General features: G+C 37.3%; 1 protein-coding gene across 1 annotated transcript; it reads left to right on the top strand.

Annotated features, from left to right (window-relative positions):
- The first annotated feature begins 111 nt into the window (after window positions 1–111).
- rhoj (ras homolog family member J) lies at window positions 112–18,310 on the top strand. Its single transcript, XM_059513539.1, has 5 exons — window positions 112–799; window positions 12,775–12,833; window positions 17,130–17,294; window positions 17,531–17,626; window positions 18,095–18,310. The coding sequence occupies exons 1-5, from the start codon at window positions 586–588 to the stop codon at window positions 18,239–18,241; spliced, it is 681 nt and encodes a 226-aa protein (XP_059369522.1). The 5' UTR covers window positions 112–585; the 3' UTR covers window positions 18,242–18,310.
- Window positions 18,311–20,199: the final 1,889 nt, after the last annotated feature.

The following is a 20,199-nucleotide window of genomic DNA, read 5'->3' as shown; positions in this document are numbered from 1 at the left end:
TTAATGAATGAATGAATGAATGAATCCACCTCCAGCCAATTCCCTGTGGCGCCATATTTTAAGAAACGCAGTTAGATTTGGGACGTCCTCCCTCCCGCCCCTCCTGTGCCGCTGGAGTCCCCTGTCTGAGGAGGCTGTGGACAGAGCCCCTATTGTTCCCAGCCCACTCCTGCCTAATATGGAACTCCCAAGGAAACCAATGATTTCCTGACACTGACGATGCGTAGCCGCGTAGGGGCGAATGTGGAAAGCTGTTCGGAGTATGAAGGAATTAAACCGGAGTCCCAGACAATGTTTTTGAAACGGTTTTGTATTCGGATCAGGAAAATGTAAAATATCGGAATGCAAGTTGTAGGAGTTATAGTGAGTTTTCTTGAAACTGCTGTCGATGGCGAGGGATTGTTTTGGAAGCGCGAGCTAAAGCGTGGGTCACCTACTTGACGGACTTGCCTGCGCAACGTACGACACGCTAACTCGTGTTTCAACTGGTCAGACGAAGACTGACGTCTTAAAAACTGGTATTTCTAGTCGACCGAATACTTGACTACCTGTGGAGGATATAGTTTCTGGACTTGTCCAACTATCATGCCTACTCTCAGCTCGAAAAGTAGACAGAACGCAGTGGGAGCGGTTGAGGAGGGAGGCAGTAACAGCGATCCTCTCGACACCTCGGCCAAAAAGATGTTGAAATGTGTTGTGGTCGGCGATGGAGCTGTAGGAAAAACCTGTTTGCTGATGAGTTACGCAAACGATGCTTTTCCCGAGGAATATTTACCAACTGTATTCGATCACTATGCAGGTAAGACGGTTTCCAGCTCAAAGCATTCAATTCAATTCCCTATTTATGAAGTGCAGTTTACAGTATATCTACCTAATCCTTGTCTACCGCCCCCCACTACACTCGGGTAGGGGGTCCCAAGAATAGCACCTGAAAGAGGAGATATCAACTGCCAGAGCGAGGACTGAGGCCCGACATAATAAAAAGTAGAAACAAAGTACGAATTAGGCTATAGTTTGGGGATCAGAGCCCTATAAATTAGGGTTAATAAAAAATATATATTGTAGGCCTACTTAATGAATCTCGAAAGGGTGTCGCTATTATAAGCTGCACATTTCATCAATGTTTTCAACATTTAAATCGCTTTGTAAACAGAGGTTGCTTGAACTAAATATGTAACCATAGCAACAACGTACTGAAAGCTTTGCTTCCGAATCTGTGTCAGTTTTATTATTCAACAATAGTTGAACAAAAATACTAAAACATTAAAACTGTTTTAAGGTCGTTGGCCATTACGCTATCTTACTGTTCTAGGGACGTCAAAAGACAGTTTATGTTGTAAATATTAAACAATGTAAATAGCAACAAGCTGCGCGTCAGTGAGAGTCCTGTTGATCACAGGATCAAATGCAATCGCAACGCGTTGTCAGTAGTCTACTGTACTGTAGGCATTATAGCTTTGTAGGACCAAGGTGGCTTATGGTTACAAATGTGTTGCCATCCATTAAGTTTTTTTTTTTTTTCTGACTTAAACGCATATGTAGGCTATGAATGCATAAAGGCTTTGGTTTCTCATCAGGGGAAAGCCCCCTATGACACATGCATGCTCCCAGAATCCTATGAGGGTCAAGTCCTAATTACACAGTGGCAGACAGGTCTGCTTCAACATCCTCTGTAAACAGCAGGGCACTTTCCTCACAAATATAAAGAAAGAACCTTCTTAAAAGAACTTAAAAATTACAAACAAGCCCTTGTCCATATTTCTATTGTAGGTGAAAGACAGTAGACTACACGAACAAAGCAGTGTTTCTGAATTAATAGAACAGGAGGCAAAAAGTACCTGACTTATAACATCCTCAGATACAATTTACTATCCCATGAGGCCACGGAAGAGGATTTTTAAGTGGCAGTGAAGGGACGCGACTGACCCTGGTAGGTCACGTGACAGTAACAACATAGAGAATAATATGTTCATTCATACCTCCCATATTCATACCATATAAAAACACACCTTTTAACAGTCAAAATTAAAGTATGTTTCAAACCAAATATAGCACCTACTAGACAGTATGTGATTTCGGATGTAGCTAAGATCTCTTATTATAAGTTTTCCTAACTAGAAAAAATTCTAAGATGAAAAATTCAAAATGACACTAATATAAGGAGTGCTGCAAAAGTAGATGTCTGCAATCATTCTAATCTAATGCAATCTTCCAAATGCAATACAGATCTTTTAAATTGACGTTATTAGCGGTGGAAAAGTTCGAAAAGCAGTTGAGTGAGTTGCTGTCATTTCATATTTACTCTGTTTACATTTTAAAGCAAGATCTCTTATTCAGCATCTTTAGATGATTAATGATACGACAATGAGTGATTCACATATTTCCAGGGCTGGAGAGAAAAAGCTTGTGAATTACTATGAAACATGAAGGGGGAAAAATTCAGTTTAGCCCCCTTTTTGGCTTTCATTTGTGAGTGTTTTTGATAGCTTAAGAGCCATAAAGCAAGTATTCTCAACGGACTTTCTATTGCACATTTCGCTCTAATGTGCCATATGATCAAATAAGGCATGTTTATCTGGGCTGTGCCAAAAAGTAGTGCTCTTTTCCTTTTTATGAGATTTTAATAGTATCCTGTGTTGTAATTTTCTCCAGCCAGTGCAGGCTCAGGACAAACACACAGACTGAGTAAAACTTTGAAACTCTTGGGAGTTGAATGAGATGGAAAGATCTTCAGGGAGTGTGATTCAACTCTTGCAGTTGAATAAAGCTGATGAGTGAGGCCATCCAAAGGACACTTAATGGATGATGTCACAGATCAAAAGTTTGAATGCAGGCACTTTTTTTGGTATTAAAAAAAACAAAAACAATTAGAAGCATGATTGAGCAGGCTTTAACCTTGTTGTTTTATGATATTATTTTTAATGTTTAAATACTATCTCCTGCCAAGACAACTTTAAGTTTGCCACAGAACTTTTAAGAATCCTAACCAGAATCCTACAGTGAGAGTGTTTGGGAAACCGGTTTCAATTTTTACAATCGATTTTGGTTACATTAGTTGTGCATAAACAACACACTTCACCTTTAAGGAAATGAAACCGTACTCATAAAGAATAACGGACACATAAAGGCATTATTATTTGGTTCCGTTATAGTTTGCTGGCAAACAGATGTAAATTCAAATTATGTAAAAGTTAGAAGTGCCTATAAGCACCATTTAGAGGTTGACTGCTGTCATCTACAGTACATGTCATGAAAGACAGTAGTACAGAATTAAAAATTGAGAAAGAAGAGAGACTATATTCTTTCAGGGCCAATCAATCACTTACATTCATATTAGGCCCCTGGAGAGAGGCCTTGACAAAGCGTCATAATAAAGTAGCGAATTGTTACATAGTGGCTTAATGTGCAGGATAAAGAGCACAGAGCTCCCATTGTAGGCCACTGAAAGCTTTACTGTGTTGCTATACTAGAATTGGTCTTAAATTAAAACTATGATATTCATTCATGCCTCAGCAGTAATGGAACGGTTTGCAATATAGGAAACACTGAGAATATGGTAATTGAATTAGAAGTGAACATGTAATTTATAAACAAGCAGCTTTTTTCAAAATGTATTGTTAAATGGTTAACTGAGCAATCCAAGCAGCAGCTATTTGGAGATATATTTATGTTGTTTAATAGACTAAAATACTACTGACTCAGAACTTTAGAACTGTACATTAGAAAAGTTAATATCATATAATTTAACTTTTTTCCGATTATGTCCGTTAAACAACCTAGTATTTTTATTAATTGTAAACTAGGGATGTAAGGATTAACCGTGAGCCGGCTGAAAATTGATTCAAATATGTGAAGATTTAAATCGGTTTAGATGCTAAACAAATCTCGATTCAATTAGTTTATATGAATGTACTGTATGTCTGAGGGGAACTTACCGCCTTTAGAAAAGTTTAGATGGTATTTTTTTTCTTTTCATCTTGCCTCTGTATAATGCATATTAAAGTTCATAAGTGCAGCAATGCTTTGTTTATTGTGGAAACCAAGGAAACTCTTTAAGCGCCACCTGCTGGCAGAGAGTGAATCTGCGTCACGTTTAGCTCATCCGCTATTTCTGTTTCATGCAGATATTTTTAATGTATAGTTTCACAAAGCTGAAGTCAAACCATTCTGTTTTTGCTTTAAATTTCGAAATTATACAATCTAATTTAGATTAAAAACTGCTCATGTTGCATGTTTGCAGCCTCTTTGTTTGGATCACGATTACAATGCAGTGGTTGTTTCTAATTTTAAATGGAAAGAGCACAGACAAAGCCTTATTTTGTTTATATGAAGAGAGTTCTTTTATTTGATTTGGGGCTTGTTTTAAATTTTAAATTTAGTTTTATTGTTTACATTTACATTATATTAAAATTTTGTCATTTAGCAGACCCTTTTATCCAAAGCGTTTTTTGTAGAAAAAAAAGATCATGAATCGAACTGTGAGTTAAGTGAATCGTTACATCCCTAACTGTAACACATACAGACTACTTTACAAGACATAAGTCATGTAAATAAGGCCAAATATAATACGAGTTATTGAACTAAAATTTATTTATATAGAACCATTGTGATTGCAATCTAGAGAACTAGAGCTCAACCCAACACTATGGTTTCCGTCCATAAATCCTACAGGATCTGAATTTTCTTGTCCAAAACAAACCAAAGACATTCCCAGTGCATGACACAGTGCCTGTTAATGCGTTTGAGATGAGTCATCGTTTAGTGTGGCTCCCACTACACTCCTAACAAAACCAACTAATCCACCAGTGATACCACATTGTGGATATTACCACGTGGTCAATATTAAAGAGTAGGTCACATGGTATTTTAAAGTGTCCTAATATTGTTTTGGAGTCCCCTACAACAGGTTTAAATGCATCTAAGGTCAGAAAACGTAATTTTCTCAGAATATACATTTAATATTAGAGTAATTTGGCAATGGTCAGAAATCATTGTAATTTTCTCAGAATATACATTTAATATTAGAGTAATTTGCCCATGATTAGGAAACGATTAGTTCCAAGCTAGTTTGGCGTAAACCGCTCCCTTCTCCATAAGCCTACTCTGCTCTGGTCAGCTAGCCAAACCTGTTGTGATTGGCACAGAGAGGAGTCCTTGAGCCAGATAGCGAGTGCTACCATTGACAAAGCACCTCTACATAAAACAATATAGTGTTCCAGCCGTTCTTATAATAATGACATAAAATACATAAACACTTATGCAAGCAAATCATGCCCACAGCTAAAGTTTAGCTGCTTAACTGTGAACACTTTAATGGTTGGTATGTTAGCCAAGTGCTCACATGACTCAATGATGAAAGGATAGTTTGTAAACCAAAATATGTCTAACATTACTGTAATGTTTGAAGAATGACAGACAAAAGACGCTGTCTTAACTTTTAATCAGAATGCAGAACAGCTGTATCACAGGTGCACCATCCTAAACTAACTCGCGCATTTCTCCCACATTAACCCTATAACTGCCGGTGCAGAACAAAATAAATAGCAATTTCACAAATCTGTGTGCTTCACTCCATTCTTTATTTTTAAATGAAGTAATTAGAACAACGACAGTCTGCATTAATTGACACATTCTTAGGAAATAGTGGGTTAACAGCGAATTATCAGAACTACTTCAGTATAAGACAGTAAAGCCGCGTTTCCACCGCAGGAACTTTACCCAGGAACTAGGGACTTCGGCCTGGTACTCGGTGTGTTTCCACCATGGGAACCAGGAACTAAATAAAGTTCCGGGTAAAAAAATGCCCCTCAGAAAGTCCCTGCTGGCGAGGTGGTACTTTTTCAAAGTTCTGGAACTCGTGGGGACGGGACTTGGGCGCTAAACATGCTGATTGGTTGAGTTCACGCACCATTAGGACTTCAACCACCATTTATTCTGATCATTTTCTAAATATTACTGTCATGAAATGTAATTTTACAAGTATTTCAGGCGAGAATGTAGTTGTTTAAAATTCAAATCTGTGGTTTATTTATAAAGATAGCGCCTATTTAAAAATGTGTTTCGCCGATTTCAGAGGCGTGAGCTCCACGCGATCAGCAGGAGCTCAGTAATCATGTATTCGCTAAGAGCAGCCTCACCTCGGCTAGACCTTCTGATATGTGCCGCTGGCTCTGATGTCTCTTTAGTGGTTAAACATAAAATATAATTCGTTTTGGGTAAATCTTTGGTCTATATTCAATTTATCTATATTTTAAAATGAAAATAAAAAGGCAAATTTATATAATATTTTGTTTCATTGTAATTGCTGTATATGTACACATATCCCTGAACTAAGTACATTCCTGCAGCTATTATTATGTTTAAATGAAAATGAAAGGAGGCAGTGGTATTTGATATCATAATTCATTTTATTGTAAATGTACAGTGGGGAAAATTGCCGTAGCCAAGGCAAGCTGACTGATGTTATCAAGTACGCTGCTGTTTGCAGAATTACCGGATTTGTGTCGTCACGGAGATCACACTCCCGAGTCGAATGCACAAAGTCTGAACTACCGAGGATGCACGTCCAAAATCAGTGTACTTTGTATTGAGAAACACATGCAGACCTACGTCACCAGTCTATTTGCCTAATCATCCCGGAAACGCAGAAAGCAACTGGTCTGGGGGGAAAATAGTTCCTGGGGAAAAAAGTTCCTGGTACAAAAGTTCCAGGTAATTTCGGTGGAAACGCGGCATAATGCCTTACCTGGAAACCTAAAGCTGCACTAGGTATACATCACATATTAGCACAAAAATTTTTTATTTTGAGCACTCAATTGAAAATGTACACAAAACTTATCAATCGTACTTACAGGTTGTGGTTCGGAGAGCTTGTTAGTGCAAATAAAGAAGATTAGAAGCCAATGAAGATAAAAGCCAAGATTAGAGGAGCAGTCCTTGATAAAATGACATGCACACAACAAAAGGTTTGAATTGTATTTCTGTGGTATCCTTGAACACAGCGTCTTCTCAGCATGATGTAAACACACTAATAGCGGAAGTGTTTGTGGGCAGGTCAGACTCTGTTCATATTTCGCAGGCAGGCTGAGATTATTCAAATGTGTTACCCAGTGACGTGTACCGGTTAACAGACAAAAGACTCCTTAAGGCGACTCTGAGTCGACTCTCTCTTTTGAGAGACAATATCTTTATTTATCATGCAGTTTTTGGATTAACAACTTTGCAGATTGTTTTCAATTAAGCATATCTATGTTATAAACTGCAAATAAACATATGACCTCTCTTTAAAATACCTACAGCTGAAAAGCTATAGTTCGTTTAAGTTATAAGCACAGGCTGGGAATTAGGGATGTGCACGGATAGTCGAACATTCGAATATTCGTTCTGCTCTAATTATTCGATAAATAAAAATGATATTCGAATTTCACAAAAAAAAAAAAAAAAGTTCACAATAAAACCTAATTTGGTCACTTTCTGTGATTCTCCACGGCATATTTGAAGGTGTATGCAAGCAAAAAAATAATTAATGAATGATTAAGGGGCCATTCACATATCGCGCCTAAGACGTGGAAAAGGCTATGCGCGCCGCTTTCTCCTTCTTTCCAAAGCGATTGGGCAGAAGCGCTCCTGAGGCGACGCGTTCTCTCCATGAAGACGCGGAAATTTCAGCAAAGGATAAATGGATTTGCAGCACACAAAAAAATCGCTTTCAGTAGCTCTGCTACTAAATTTATTTCAAAATGGCAATCCATATACAGCTATGATCAGCTGTTCCTTCATCTTGGCTGAGCTTTCAACGTTGTTACGGGAAAGGATGAAGCTGAATGTTTAATTCTTTTCACATGACCTGCGGTGCGCTTGCGGCATTCTGAAAGTTGAGATGTTTTTAACTCGATGCTGTGCGGACGCGCCTGGAAAAAACGGGACCGCGTCGCACCGCGTGCGCATCGCAACCGCGTCGCTTCCATTATGAGCGCGCATACCGCGCGCCTACATTGGAAATAACGAACTTGAGCATGCAAAAGACGCGATATGTGAACGCCCCCTAAAAGAACTGCGGTCTTCTAGTACTTCAAATATGCCGTGGATAATCACAGAAAGTGATCCAAGAACATTGTTGCGGCATCTCTCAAGCAACGAATAAACACCGCTAACTTGGAGAATGCAGTGAAAACTCCTCTTCTCGCGTCTGCCCTAGACCCTCGGCACAAACATCTCAGGTTTCTCGATGAAAACATGAGAGAAGTAAGAAAAAAAAGAACATTTTCCTTGATGCGAGTGGTGCGGATGCAGCCGCCGTCACCAACGATGAAGAGGATGCAATGCCCACTCGTCGGAAAAGGCTGAGCCAGTTCTCCAGCGATGATTACAGAGAGTCCAGCCGAGACGAGTGGGAACAGTTCTTGCTGGAGCCATGTATTCCACCAGATGAGGATCCCATTCAGTGGTAAACGAAAACATGAAGCGCTTCACAAAACTTATTCGCTTAGCACACCGTTATTTGTGAGTCCCGCCAACGTCTGTGCCATCAGAGCGCGTTTTCTCCGCGGCCGGCCTTATTGTTAACAGACTAAGGAGCCGACTTTCCCCCAATCATGTTTACATGCCCGTATTTCTTAACAAGAACATTTGAAACAATAGAAAAAAAGTAAAAAAGATTTGCTAACAGTTTAAAAGTTAAGTGTAAGCTACATTCTGTACAATAGCCTAATTGCTGCAGGCTGCTTTACGTTTTTTTCTTTGTTCACTTTTTTTTTTTTTTGCTTTTAATCTGTACTTTTGTTTGTTTGCACGCATTGTTAAAGTTTTTCAGCTACAAAACACGATGTGTAATGTTCAAGCTTATTGTAAGCTTTTTCAAAATGACGAAAACAAATGTTGCTGAAAAATAACGTCTGACTCATTAAACTTAATTTAAATAAACGAATATTCGAATATTCGTTTTTTGTGAGCTCAAATATTCGAATGTGATATTTGTGGAAAACGCCCATCCCTACTGGGAATAGCACTTTTCAATGTTAAACACTCATCTATGCCATAGCTAATGGTAACTCTTTGTGCTGCAGTGCTCCATTCACCACAGCTGGCGTTGGATCAGCACAGATCGCTAATTTAACACCAATTGTTTTTTTTCATTGTCTTTCCACTACATTTTCCATTTGATTTGATCTCTCCTTGATTTGGCAGATCTGTAAAGCATAAGGTTTTGAAAGAATACCATGAGCAATAATATTCTGAGCTATTATAAAACAATAGCCTATCAGTTAGATGGTTTATTAACACTGATATGAACAATAATTATATATTTAAATAAATACTATAAAGGAAACCAGAAACACCCAGATAATTTTTGTTCTGGTTTTGAAGATATTTTATTCTTTGCTACTTATGATATCCTGTTATCCTGTGCATGTGGTTTGATGGTTAGTGGTATCAACACGCCAAATTTGGTTAGTGGTTGGTTGGTGGAAAGAATAAAAGTTGTGTCTAATGGAGTGGTTGAAGGAAGTAAACCTTCTTTTGAACTATGAGTAAACGTTTCTGGTAAACATAAAAAAGCCTGTGGTAAACATGAGTTGTTACATCTAAAGTTCCCTTGAATTTGTTCTAGATAATCTAGGTCCAAAACATAATAGTACTAACATGAGGGTGAGTAAATTATGATAGAATTTCCATTTTTGGGTGAACTGTCCCTTCAAGTAATATAATAAATGTAAATATTTTGAGTAAGACCTTAAAGATAAGTGGCTTATAGAAACCTAGAAAGAGTTCCTAATAAGTAATTAAATGAAAATTCATAATTAGTGGAGTGGTTGAGCTCAATTCATGTTTTGCTGAGTGGAAGTACTGTGACAAAACGTTCACTGACAAGCAAAAGCTCGATCTTATAGCAAGTGCTGTGTAAGGGCATTACAGGTACTGTTGGCTTCAGAATACAAGATTAATCACATTAATGTCTTTTTTAGTTATGCTATACAAAATGTGTATGCAGATTATGTACACTTCCCTCTGGCAAGCACATTGCTGCAGGAACATCAAAACCACCAATGCCTTGAAAGAAGCATAAGTGGTCAAAAAACAGAAACCAATTTATGGATCACAACTCTGCAAGAGCATAGTGGATATATTTGGCATGCTGATGTAAAAGTTGAATTTAGTAGTGGCATTGGCCAATTTACAGAAATTAAACCGTTGTGACAATTGCACTCTGAATGGTGAACAATGCACCGTTAATAGTACCAGATCTAAGATGTCAATATATTTATTGGTAAAATAATTTTTTATGGGAATGGATGGTGGACATTAGTCCACCCTTGAAAAATGGGTGTCAATTGTGAGAGAGCAGTTAAAGCGTCTACAGTAAATGCTTACTTATCGCTTGAGACCTAATGCCCTAGTAATGGAATGGAAAGTGTCTAAATTAAATATGCAATCTCTTGCTATAACCATATGAGCATTTGTACAATTCGCTATACTGTTCTTATAAGCCAAAGCTCACTGAATGCAGATATATTGGCTGACTCAATGTCACAGGCCAGTCTGTGAAAGAGAAAAGAGGAATGAAGAATGTTGAGGTCTGGAGGGGTGTGTGGGCTTCTGATGCCCCAAATCATGTTTCACAACAGTGGGTCAGGCTTGCTTGAGTGAGACTGTAACACAACATTGATTTCTGTCCAGGTCACAGAATGGGGGCTGGGGTTTACAGAAGGCTCGAGCCTCATGGGAAAAAGCAGCTGACTGGAGAGAACAGCTGAGAGCCTGATTCACAGCCACCAAACCTTCTCCATCCCTACTGACTTGAATTCCTCTACTTCTCTCAAACTTTCACCTCACATCACCCCAGCCTTGTTTTTTTGTACTAGTGGCTTTGTATTTATAGGCAAATAAAGAGTCAGAGAATCAATAAAAGGAAAAGATTATACTCCTTATTTAGCCCAGACTCAAGGCCACTGTTTCTGGTCCATCTTCAGAGTCTACAGGGAAAGAACTTCTAAGCACATCTAATCATAACACCGCATGGCTGGTTAGCTACAGCTGCAACACACCACAGTTCACGCGGCTCCTCAATGACTCTCTGTACCTTCATGAGGCTAAGTTAGGGGCATTAGAGCTGCTGCTTTGTATTTGTCTCTTGTCCCCAGAGCCGAGCACATGATTGTTCAAATTAGCATTGAGATTAGACTGAAAATTTCATTTGAATTTTAAAAGAGCCACACAGACCCTTTTTGCAATCATAACTTATGAAACAAACATTATGACTTTTCAAGTGAAACAGTTAAGCTAGCGTAAGAACTGCTTTAGGGTTTTCAGTGTCTTTTAGGGTTTTATTTTTATGACTACCTAGAATTATTCAAATTATGCATTCAGTATAGTAATAAAATTTTGTTGTTAAATATCAAAAAAAGATATTTAAAAAGTCAACAGAACACTATAAAATTATCATAAAAGTGGTCCATGTGACTTGTTCTTAGTGTTTTGAAATCATATGATGGTAAGAATAAAACAATTTACTTCATGTTCCATGAAAATCTACCCTTCAAGTGAGCTGTTAACCTCTGGAACTGGCTCGTCGAACAGTTTGGTCATGAATTAGACATTGATATTCACACAAAGCTATAATATGACCTCAGTGGACCGGGAATCTAGCACACAAGTTGTATGAACCCTAGCGCTCTTTTATGGTGCTTTTTTTTTTGTTATTTGTGAAGCTAGTATCAGGATAAAAGGTGAACCCTCTTGGAGAGCCTAGATTTTAAAGATCAGATTATTTTTAAAATCAGTGGTATTCATCTGTACTCAAAATGCAATTGCATTGCCATATTTTTATTGCCATTATATTGGAGTGTTTAATCTGAATTATCTGTGGTGAATTTCGTCCGAACATTTTGCTGGGCTTATTTTCAAGGGATGTTGGAGAGGCTGTCTTCTCCTTTTCCAGAAGCTTTTCAGCTCATTAAGGATGCCAGATCTATAGTTTGCAGGAAGTGCTTTGGTTCTGACAGGAAGGTTATTGGTCATTTTGGAAGCATCATTGGTATCTGGCTCAGTTCAGTTGATGGGTTATGAAATATTTGGTATAATCTTTTTATGGTCCCAGTCATCAGTATTCCAGGCCATCTTGTAGTTGAGAAGATTGAATTCAGTTCAGGGTGTCTCAGAAGGTGCTTGAGGACTGAAGAATCTGATGAGGAAGAACCCTTCACGTAACAGCCTTTTTTTTTCTCACAGACGCATTCCTTTAATCAGTCTTATCAAACCACTATCAGAGTACTGAGTTTGAAAAGAGTGTGGACACACAGCGGACTAAGTATCTGCAGTTTGTTTGAAACCTCTGTGAAATGTTGAGACCAGCTGTTCTCCTGTTCTCAGCAGTGGTCTTTTATTCCGGGTTGCTTGATGACTAAAGATTGACTTGTCTTGTTTTTTTTTCCTTTTGGTTGTGTCAACACAGCCGTTCTCTCCCCCTCATCACCCGCAACACAGAATCAAATATGTATGCGAGCACACACACCGCTTTTCCTTCCCTGTTTTCCAAAACCGGTCACCCCTTGCTGTTGACAGCTGTCCTGTTCCAAATCAACCTCCGTTCCCACCCACAACCAAACAGCAGGTCCAAGGTTCTGGAAGTACATCAGAGGGATGTGATACAGCAGGAGCAGAAACACTGCTGGACAAACACACATTTTATAGGCATATTCTGCACAGTATTTTTTCTGTTTGATATGCATAATGAATGTAACAAACCTTTTTTTCTGTTGTTTTCATTTTTTTCAGTGAATGTAACAGTATCTGGGAGGCAGCATTTACTGGGATTGTACGATACTGCTGGACAAGTAAGTTAATGCTTCTGAAGTCTATATAGTCACAATAACAGAAGCGGATGTTTCCTTCTATACTGTGATGTACATTCAAATGGAGGCAGAGTTAAGTGAGGGATTGCAATATATTGCATTTACATTTATGCATTTAGCAGACACATTTATCCAAAGCAACTTACATGGCATTAAGGCTATAATTTTTTTTTTTTTTATCAGTATGTGCATTCCCGCGGAATTAAACCGACCACCTTTTACACAATGCTTTACCACTGAGCCGCAGGAACACTATTGTACAATAGGAACATAAACAATACTGTAAGAAAGGGGCGGGTTTAAGCAGAAAAAAGTATTGGAAAAGTCCAACATATGTCACCAGATAGCAGTCTGATGTTTTACTGGAAGATCGAGTTACGACATACAAGGTAAAAAAAATTGACAAATTAAACATTATGTATAGCTGAATCATTCACAATAAAATGCATTTCAGTGTTTTTTTTTCATGCTGACTTTAAACCTTATTCACACAATAACAAATCCTCCAAAAGTCTGACTGCCCTCAAATGCATTAAAATTCAGTTACAATTTCACTATTGTTACCAAATACCAATGAATATACAGCCGAATAAAACCAGACATAACACAAAAATAATTTTTATCACTTGTTTAATGTCTTTCCCCTACTAAATACAAACCCAATTACAAAAAAAGTTGGGACACTGTGCAAATTGTGAGTAAAAAATAAATGGAATAATTTACAAATCTCATAAACTTATATTTTATTCACAATAGAATATAGATAACATATCAAATGTTGAAAGTGAGACATTTTGAAATGTCATGCCAAATAAAGGCTCATTTTGGATTTCATGAGAGCTACACATTCCAAAAAAGTTAGGACAGCTATCAATAAGAGGCTGGAAAAGTTAAATGTACATATAAGGAACAGCTGGAGGACCAATTTGCAACTTATTAGGTCAATTGGTAACATGATTGGGTATAAAAAGAGCCTCTCAGAGTGGCAGTGTCTCTCAGAAGTCAAGATGGGCAGAGGATCACCAATTCGGTGGTGAAAAATAGTGAAGCAATATCAGAAAGGAGTATCTCAGAGAAAAATTGAAAATAGTTTGAAGTTATCATCATCTACAGTGCATAATATCATCCAAAGATTCAGAGAATCTAGAACAATTTCTGTGCGTAAGGTTCAAGGCCGGAAAACCATACTGGATGCCCGTGATCTTCGGGCCCTTAGACGGCACTGCATCACATACAGGAATGCTACTGTAATGGAAATCACAACATGGGCTCAGGAATACTTCCAGAAAACATTGTCGTGAACACAATCCACCGTGCCATTCACCGTTGCCAGCTAAAACTCTATAGGTCAAAAAAGAAGCCATATCTTAACATGATCCAGAATCCCAGGTGTTTTCTCTGGGCCAAGGCTCATTTAAAATGGACTGTGGCAAAGTAGAAAACTGTTCTGTGGTCAGACGAATCAAAATTTGAATTTTTTTTTGGAAAACTGGGACGCCATGTCATCCGGACTTAAGAGGACAAGGACAACCCAAGTTGTTATCAGCTCTCAGTCCAGAACCCTGCATCTCTGATGGTATGGGGTTGCATGAGTGCATGTGGCATGGGCAGCTTGCACATCTGGAAAGGCACCATCAATGCTGAAAGGTATATCCAAGTTCTAGAACAACATATGCTCCCAACCAGACGTCGTCTCTTTCAGGGAAGACCTTGCATTTTCCAACATGACAATGCCAGACTGCATCAATTACAACATAGCTGCGTAGAAGAAGGATCTAGAAGCCTGTATTAGACAAGAACAGTTTACAGTGGTAAACATGGAAGTTGTCCAATTTGTAGTCTGATTTCATCAATTGAATTTGAAACTCTTAAAAACATTAATAAATGGCATTGTGGACATGCGTCAGATCACTCTGAATGTAAACTCCTTTTGCATCACAGCCACATTTAATGGTAGACTGCACAGCCTGTTTTGAATAATGTTGTAAATAAAGCTGCAAGCACTGAATTGAAATTACAACAAACCACAGGCTGGGTTGTTTTTGTCACTGTCAGCCCACCATAATGACTTTGATTTTAGCTTATTTAAGTGGTTCAAAAGGAAACTCACATGACTATTCATACACAGCCTGAAGATATATAGATGCATCTGAACCAAAGCCCAGCTGTTTATTTTCCTTGTGTGTCTAAAGGCATCACATAATCAGCCGGCTCTGTAATACACATCTTATGGGGCGCCAGTTATTCAAGTTTTAATCCTAGAATATATTGCAACATATTTGTCATAAGTGATTTAAATCAGTTGGGGAAGAAAATAGTCACATAATTATTTTCTTTTATTATTGATCATTACTGTTACTTCCACTCATCAGTTTAACATTTTCAGCATCAGTTGTATTGGCTTTTATAAGGAGTTCTCTCATTCACATGAGGAATATTCTCTCATAAGGACTTTGGCAGTTGCTGACATTGTACTGTGGGGTGGCATCCATTAAACAGGATGTAGTTTCTAACAGTATATACATTTGAATAAATTATGAGTAAATAAACAATTCTTTTATATGCAAAAAAATGCATTATGTGCATATTTTACATTGCATGTCTCAGATACTGTACCATACTGGTGAAAAGCGCTATAGGGTACTGATTTGCATAACAGAATAAATATTTACCAACTTTTACTAACAATGCACTGAGGCGCACTTTTTTTCTGTGTTTCTAGGGTTTTTGCTTGAAGTAATAAAGAAAGCTAAAGTGTATTACTGTTCAGTTTGATATAATTATGTAAATGTTTCTTAGCTTGGACATATAGCTGTAGCAAGCACAGTATGAGCTGTAATGAAGAATATCTGCTGCGTTTCAGAATTGAAAAGACTGACTAATGTAGTGAGCCACAAATTGCTGTATAAATGAAAGTTATATAATCCAGTACATCTGCTCCCATAAGCAGTTCACTGATACAGAAAAGCATCTGTGTGATGTCTGGTCCTTCTCTTTTATTGATCGCTCACTATGAGATCAATGGCACTCAAGAAGAACTGACTTTTACAAGATGCCGGTGCTGGTGTGGAGCTGTCATTTGGCACTGACGTTTTAAAGGCCTGATGTTAATTATTTATGTTCATTTGCGTTTCATAATAAGTGATAGAATAAAGTCATGAATAATAATGATGCCCTACATGTAAAATTTTACCAGAACATTACATTTATTGACTCAGTATACTTATTTTTACTTTAACATTTTTAAAAGTCTCCTATGCACACCAAGGCTGCATTTATTTAGGAAATAATGCCGTAAGAACTACAGTATCGTAAAATTCTTTGGAAATCATTCTAATAAGCTGATATTGTGTTCAAGAAACATTTACTATTATTATCGCTTCTAAAACAGCTTAATATTATAAGATCATATTCCATGAAGATGTTTTGTACATTTCTTATCGTAAATATATCAAAACTTAATTTTTGATTAGTTATATGTATTGCTGGGAACTTCATTTGGACAATTTTATATGCGATTTTCTCAATATTTTGACTTATTTAAATTCTTTTTAAAAGATTCCAGATTTTCAAATAGTTGTATCTCTGCCAAATATTATCCTATCCTAACAAACCACACATAAATGGAAAGCTAATTTATTCAGCTTTTATGTGATATATAAATGTATACATTTAAAAAAAAAATAACCTTATGACTGGTTTTGGGGTCCAGGGTCACATATCATCAAAAAAAAACAAGAAAAAAAATATAGCCCACATTTTTGAATGGTATAGCATGATTCTAAATGTAATGATATTTTTCAAGAACACTTCTCCATGATATCCTCCTGAACTGTCAAGCTAACGTGTCTCATTAAAGTTACAATCAAATTGGCCTCTGTTGTTGAAGTATCTTAATACCTGAAAATAACACTAATCAACAATTAAAATATTTGTTATTACAGCTCAGACTGTGCTTTCCACAGCTATATATCCCGAGACATGTTTGCATTATTATATCACAATGAATATGCACACTTTAGAGAAAATCCTTAATTCAAAGTCTGTTGGTTAATTCAGAGTCAAATGTGTACTTTTATACAATTATGTAAACTGAGCACAACTGATGGGGGTATGTTAGACAAAAAAAGCTTTAAATTAATCTTTAACCTTTAAATGAATCATCTGCACTCTTTCACTTATATTTAGTTTTTTAAAAAGATCTTTTGCATCATATTTCAATTGTAAGAGAGATGAATTGAGTCTAAAGTGGGCCTTACTTTACTTGTCGTCATATAGGAGGATTACAACCAGCTGCGGCCCCTCTCTTACCCCAACACAGATGTCTTTCTTATCTGCTTCTCTGTCGTGAATCCAGCTTCCTATCACAATGTGCAGGAGGAATGGGTGCCTGAACTCAAATCCTGCATGCCTCATGTGCCCTACATCCTCATCGGGACACAGGTGCAGGAGCTTTTTGGTTTAGACAGTAATGTGATTTCATAATAATAATAATATTAACTATACATAATAATTTATTGTTGCTGTATTTTATAATCAGATAAAGCATTAATATTAGTAATACTAATAGTTATTATTATTGTCTATTATCAGATGAAGCTCAAACAGATCAAAGTCAAAATATGAATATTTATGGAAAATATTGGGTTGTTTTTCTATTTTTTCTATTTCTATTTAAGATTGACTTGCGAGATGACCCAAAGACACTGGCACGTCTGCTCCAGATGAAGGAGAAGCCACTGACCTATGAGCAAGGCCTTAAACTAGCCAGAGAGGTGATGGATGTTCACACGTTTGGCTTAATTTTCAGTTGTTTTATTCTTGATAAATCCAGGCTTCAAAAAATAGAAGAATGATTCATAAACTTTCCCCACTGTGTTGCAAAGCACTGAAAGGATTGATAAAAATTTGGTCTCATCCTCATGTTGTTCCAAGTATGTCGTCCAATATTACTGACTTTCTTCTGTGGAACACAAAGAAAGATGTTTAAAAGAGTGTTTGAGCTACTCTTTTCCATTCAATGAGAATGAATGCTGACCACAACTGTCAAGCATGATTTTTAAGGTAGGTTTTTTAGTGAATTTTCAATTTCCTTTTGTAGAGTCTCAACAATCTGTGCTCACTATCAATTTTCTTCATATGGAAACTAGCAGCTCTGCATTCTGCTAAACCTCTCCTTTTGTGTTCTATGGAACTAAAATTCTTAATTGTTTTGTTTCAAAATTGTATATTGATGTCCACAGATTGGAGCCCAGTGCTATCTGGAGTGTTCGGCACTGACTCAGAAGGGACTAAAGACAGTATTTGATGAGGCCATCCTGACAATCTTCAGCCCAAAGAAACAAAAGCGGGGCTGTGCGGCCTGCAGGGGCTGTTGTGCTATCATGTGAGGATAAAACATCTCCAACTGTGAACACCCACTCTCCTTCAAAGCTTTGGGCAGAGTAACAGACCCTAAACCGCCTTTGCCCTCGGTTTGTATGTCTTGTGGAGAGCTACACTGTCCAAACCAAGTGCCTTAATTTCCCCCCGCATTGCCTTACAGGATCCGCTTCTCAAGCCAAAGAAGTCTCAGACGGGACTGCGGTTTCTTGAACCAACATGGCGCGACATCGCCAATCTCCAATCCAACATTTCAGATTCAGCTCTGAGCCATTGGATTTTTTTTTTTATATTATATGGTTTCTCGAGGCTTATGAAAAAATGAAAATCCATTCCTCCGAATAAGCTGGATTTCTCTCAGTCACCTCAAATCAATATTGCACTCTTTCTAGAGTCAGTGCTTCAGCAGTTTGAGCTAGTTAATAAGGGAAATTCTATGGAGGATGGCCAACTTATCAATAGAGGTAGAGCAGACACAAAAAGAGAGAGGGAGAGAAAGTAATGAATGCATCTTTGGGTCATTTAAAATGAACAATACTGATAAACCGCTATGGTACTATACAGTCAAAGAAACGTAAAATAATGTTATTCATCAAAAAGAGTGACAATCAAGCACACTGGGTGAAGACTGAAATCAGGATAAAGGGAAATGTATCTCGTGACAACATTATCCCATGATTCATTTATATTTCCTTGGGTTTTAAAACTGAGATGCCCTGAAGTTTACTTAGTCACATTTCTGTGAGCCATCAGACCTTTATACAGTGTAGGTGTAGAACAATGATACCATAAAATGGTGCTGTAATTGTTATATTTTTCATAAGCATTACATTATGATTTTTGAAGGGGCCTGTATTTTGTCTTCTCAAATCACTCTGCCTACACACATTTAAAAAAATCTTTTTCCTCTATTAAAAATGAGCCAATGGAGGACTAAAAGTACAGATGAGTGTACGTGCCACTTCAAAAATAAAATGAAGATATCAATCACCAATGTATTCATTCAAAAACTAAAATTGAATCATGTTTCAAATTGTGACATATTTTAAACAGTTTATTTCATTAATGTTGAAAAATGTAGTTAAATGTAACAAATAATATAAATAATTTTGAATGCAATGTAACCTGGAAGTTAACATTACTCTAGTCTCAGCCTCAGACATCACATTCATGAAACGTTGGCTGAATGTCTGATGAATAAGGTGCACAAAATGGGAAAGTAGTCATCCGATTGGTTAAATTCTACAGGATTTCCACATTCTTTAATGATCCATCTGGAAACCAAACCATTTTCAAGAGAGGTAAAAGCTGTAAAAATGTCACGAGGGAAGATTATTGGTGTATTGCATGTTGTAGAATAACATTGGGAAATATTTTGAGCTTGTGTCCACCGCAGACCTTTTTTGAGACATTAAAACAAAAACTGTTCAACATTTGCCTACAAAAACACATCTTCCCTGCAGCACTGTATTACTGTGATGATTTACAGTTAACATTTTAAACATTAAATATAAAAGATATTATCATTTATATATATATATATATATTTTTTTTAAGTGGCACTCAGTCCTCTTAAGTGATTCGATTCTGTGAAAAAAAAAATTCACTATCACCCTATCACTCTCTATTTCAGCTGAAGTACTTGTGTATTTACTGTGGACCAGGCTTATACATTGTCTAACGGCTCAGTTCTGCCTGTGGCTGAAGCAACCCCCTCATTTTCCCTTTTAAAGATCAGCTCAGACACAAATGGCTTTGTTCTTCGGACTTGCTTTTTTCCTCAGGCATGTAGTGTGGTCATGCTGTAAACTGCACCGCTGATCATGGACTCTCAGCAGTCCCACCCTAAATATGTGTCCTTTTCAAAGTCCCTACTGTGTTTTTGGTACACGTGTCAAATAATATGGAAAATATTATGTGTAACCCTTAAATTTTTGTATTGGACATGTGTTGAACAATGTATAGG

This window comes from Carassius carassius, chromosome 27 (genome assembly GCF_963082965.1).
Source record: "Carassius carassius chromosome 27, fCarCar2.1, whole genome shotgun sequence".
NCBI classification, from domain to species: Eukaryota; Metazoa; Chordata; class Actinopteri; order Cypriniformes; family Cyprinidae; genus Carassius; species Carassius carassius.
This window is presented reverse-complemented; position numbering and strand designations above follow the sequence as displayed.

Bases quoted from the DNA above. Each gene is read 5' to 3' on its own strand.
- rhoj (XM_059513539.1), top strand. From the start codon at position 586: ATGCCTACTCTCAGCTCGAAAAGTAGACAGAACGCAGTGGGAGCGGTT. The intron at 12,834-17,129 runs GTAAGTTAATGC...GTCGTCATATAG, and splicing joins TGTACGATACTGCTGGACAA to GAGGATTACAACCAGCTGCG. The intron at 17,295-17,530 runs GTGCAGGAGCTT...TTTCTATTTAAG, and splicing joins ACATCCTCATCGGGACACAG to ATTGACTTGCGAGATGACCC.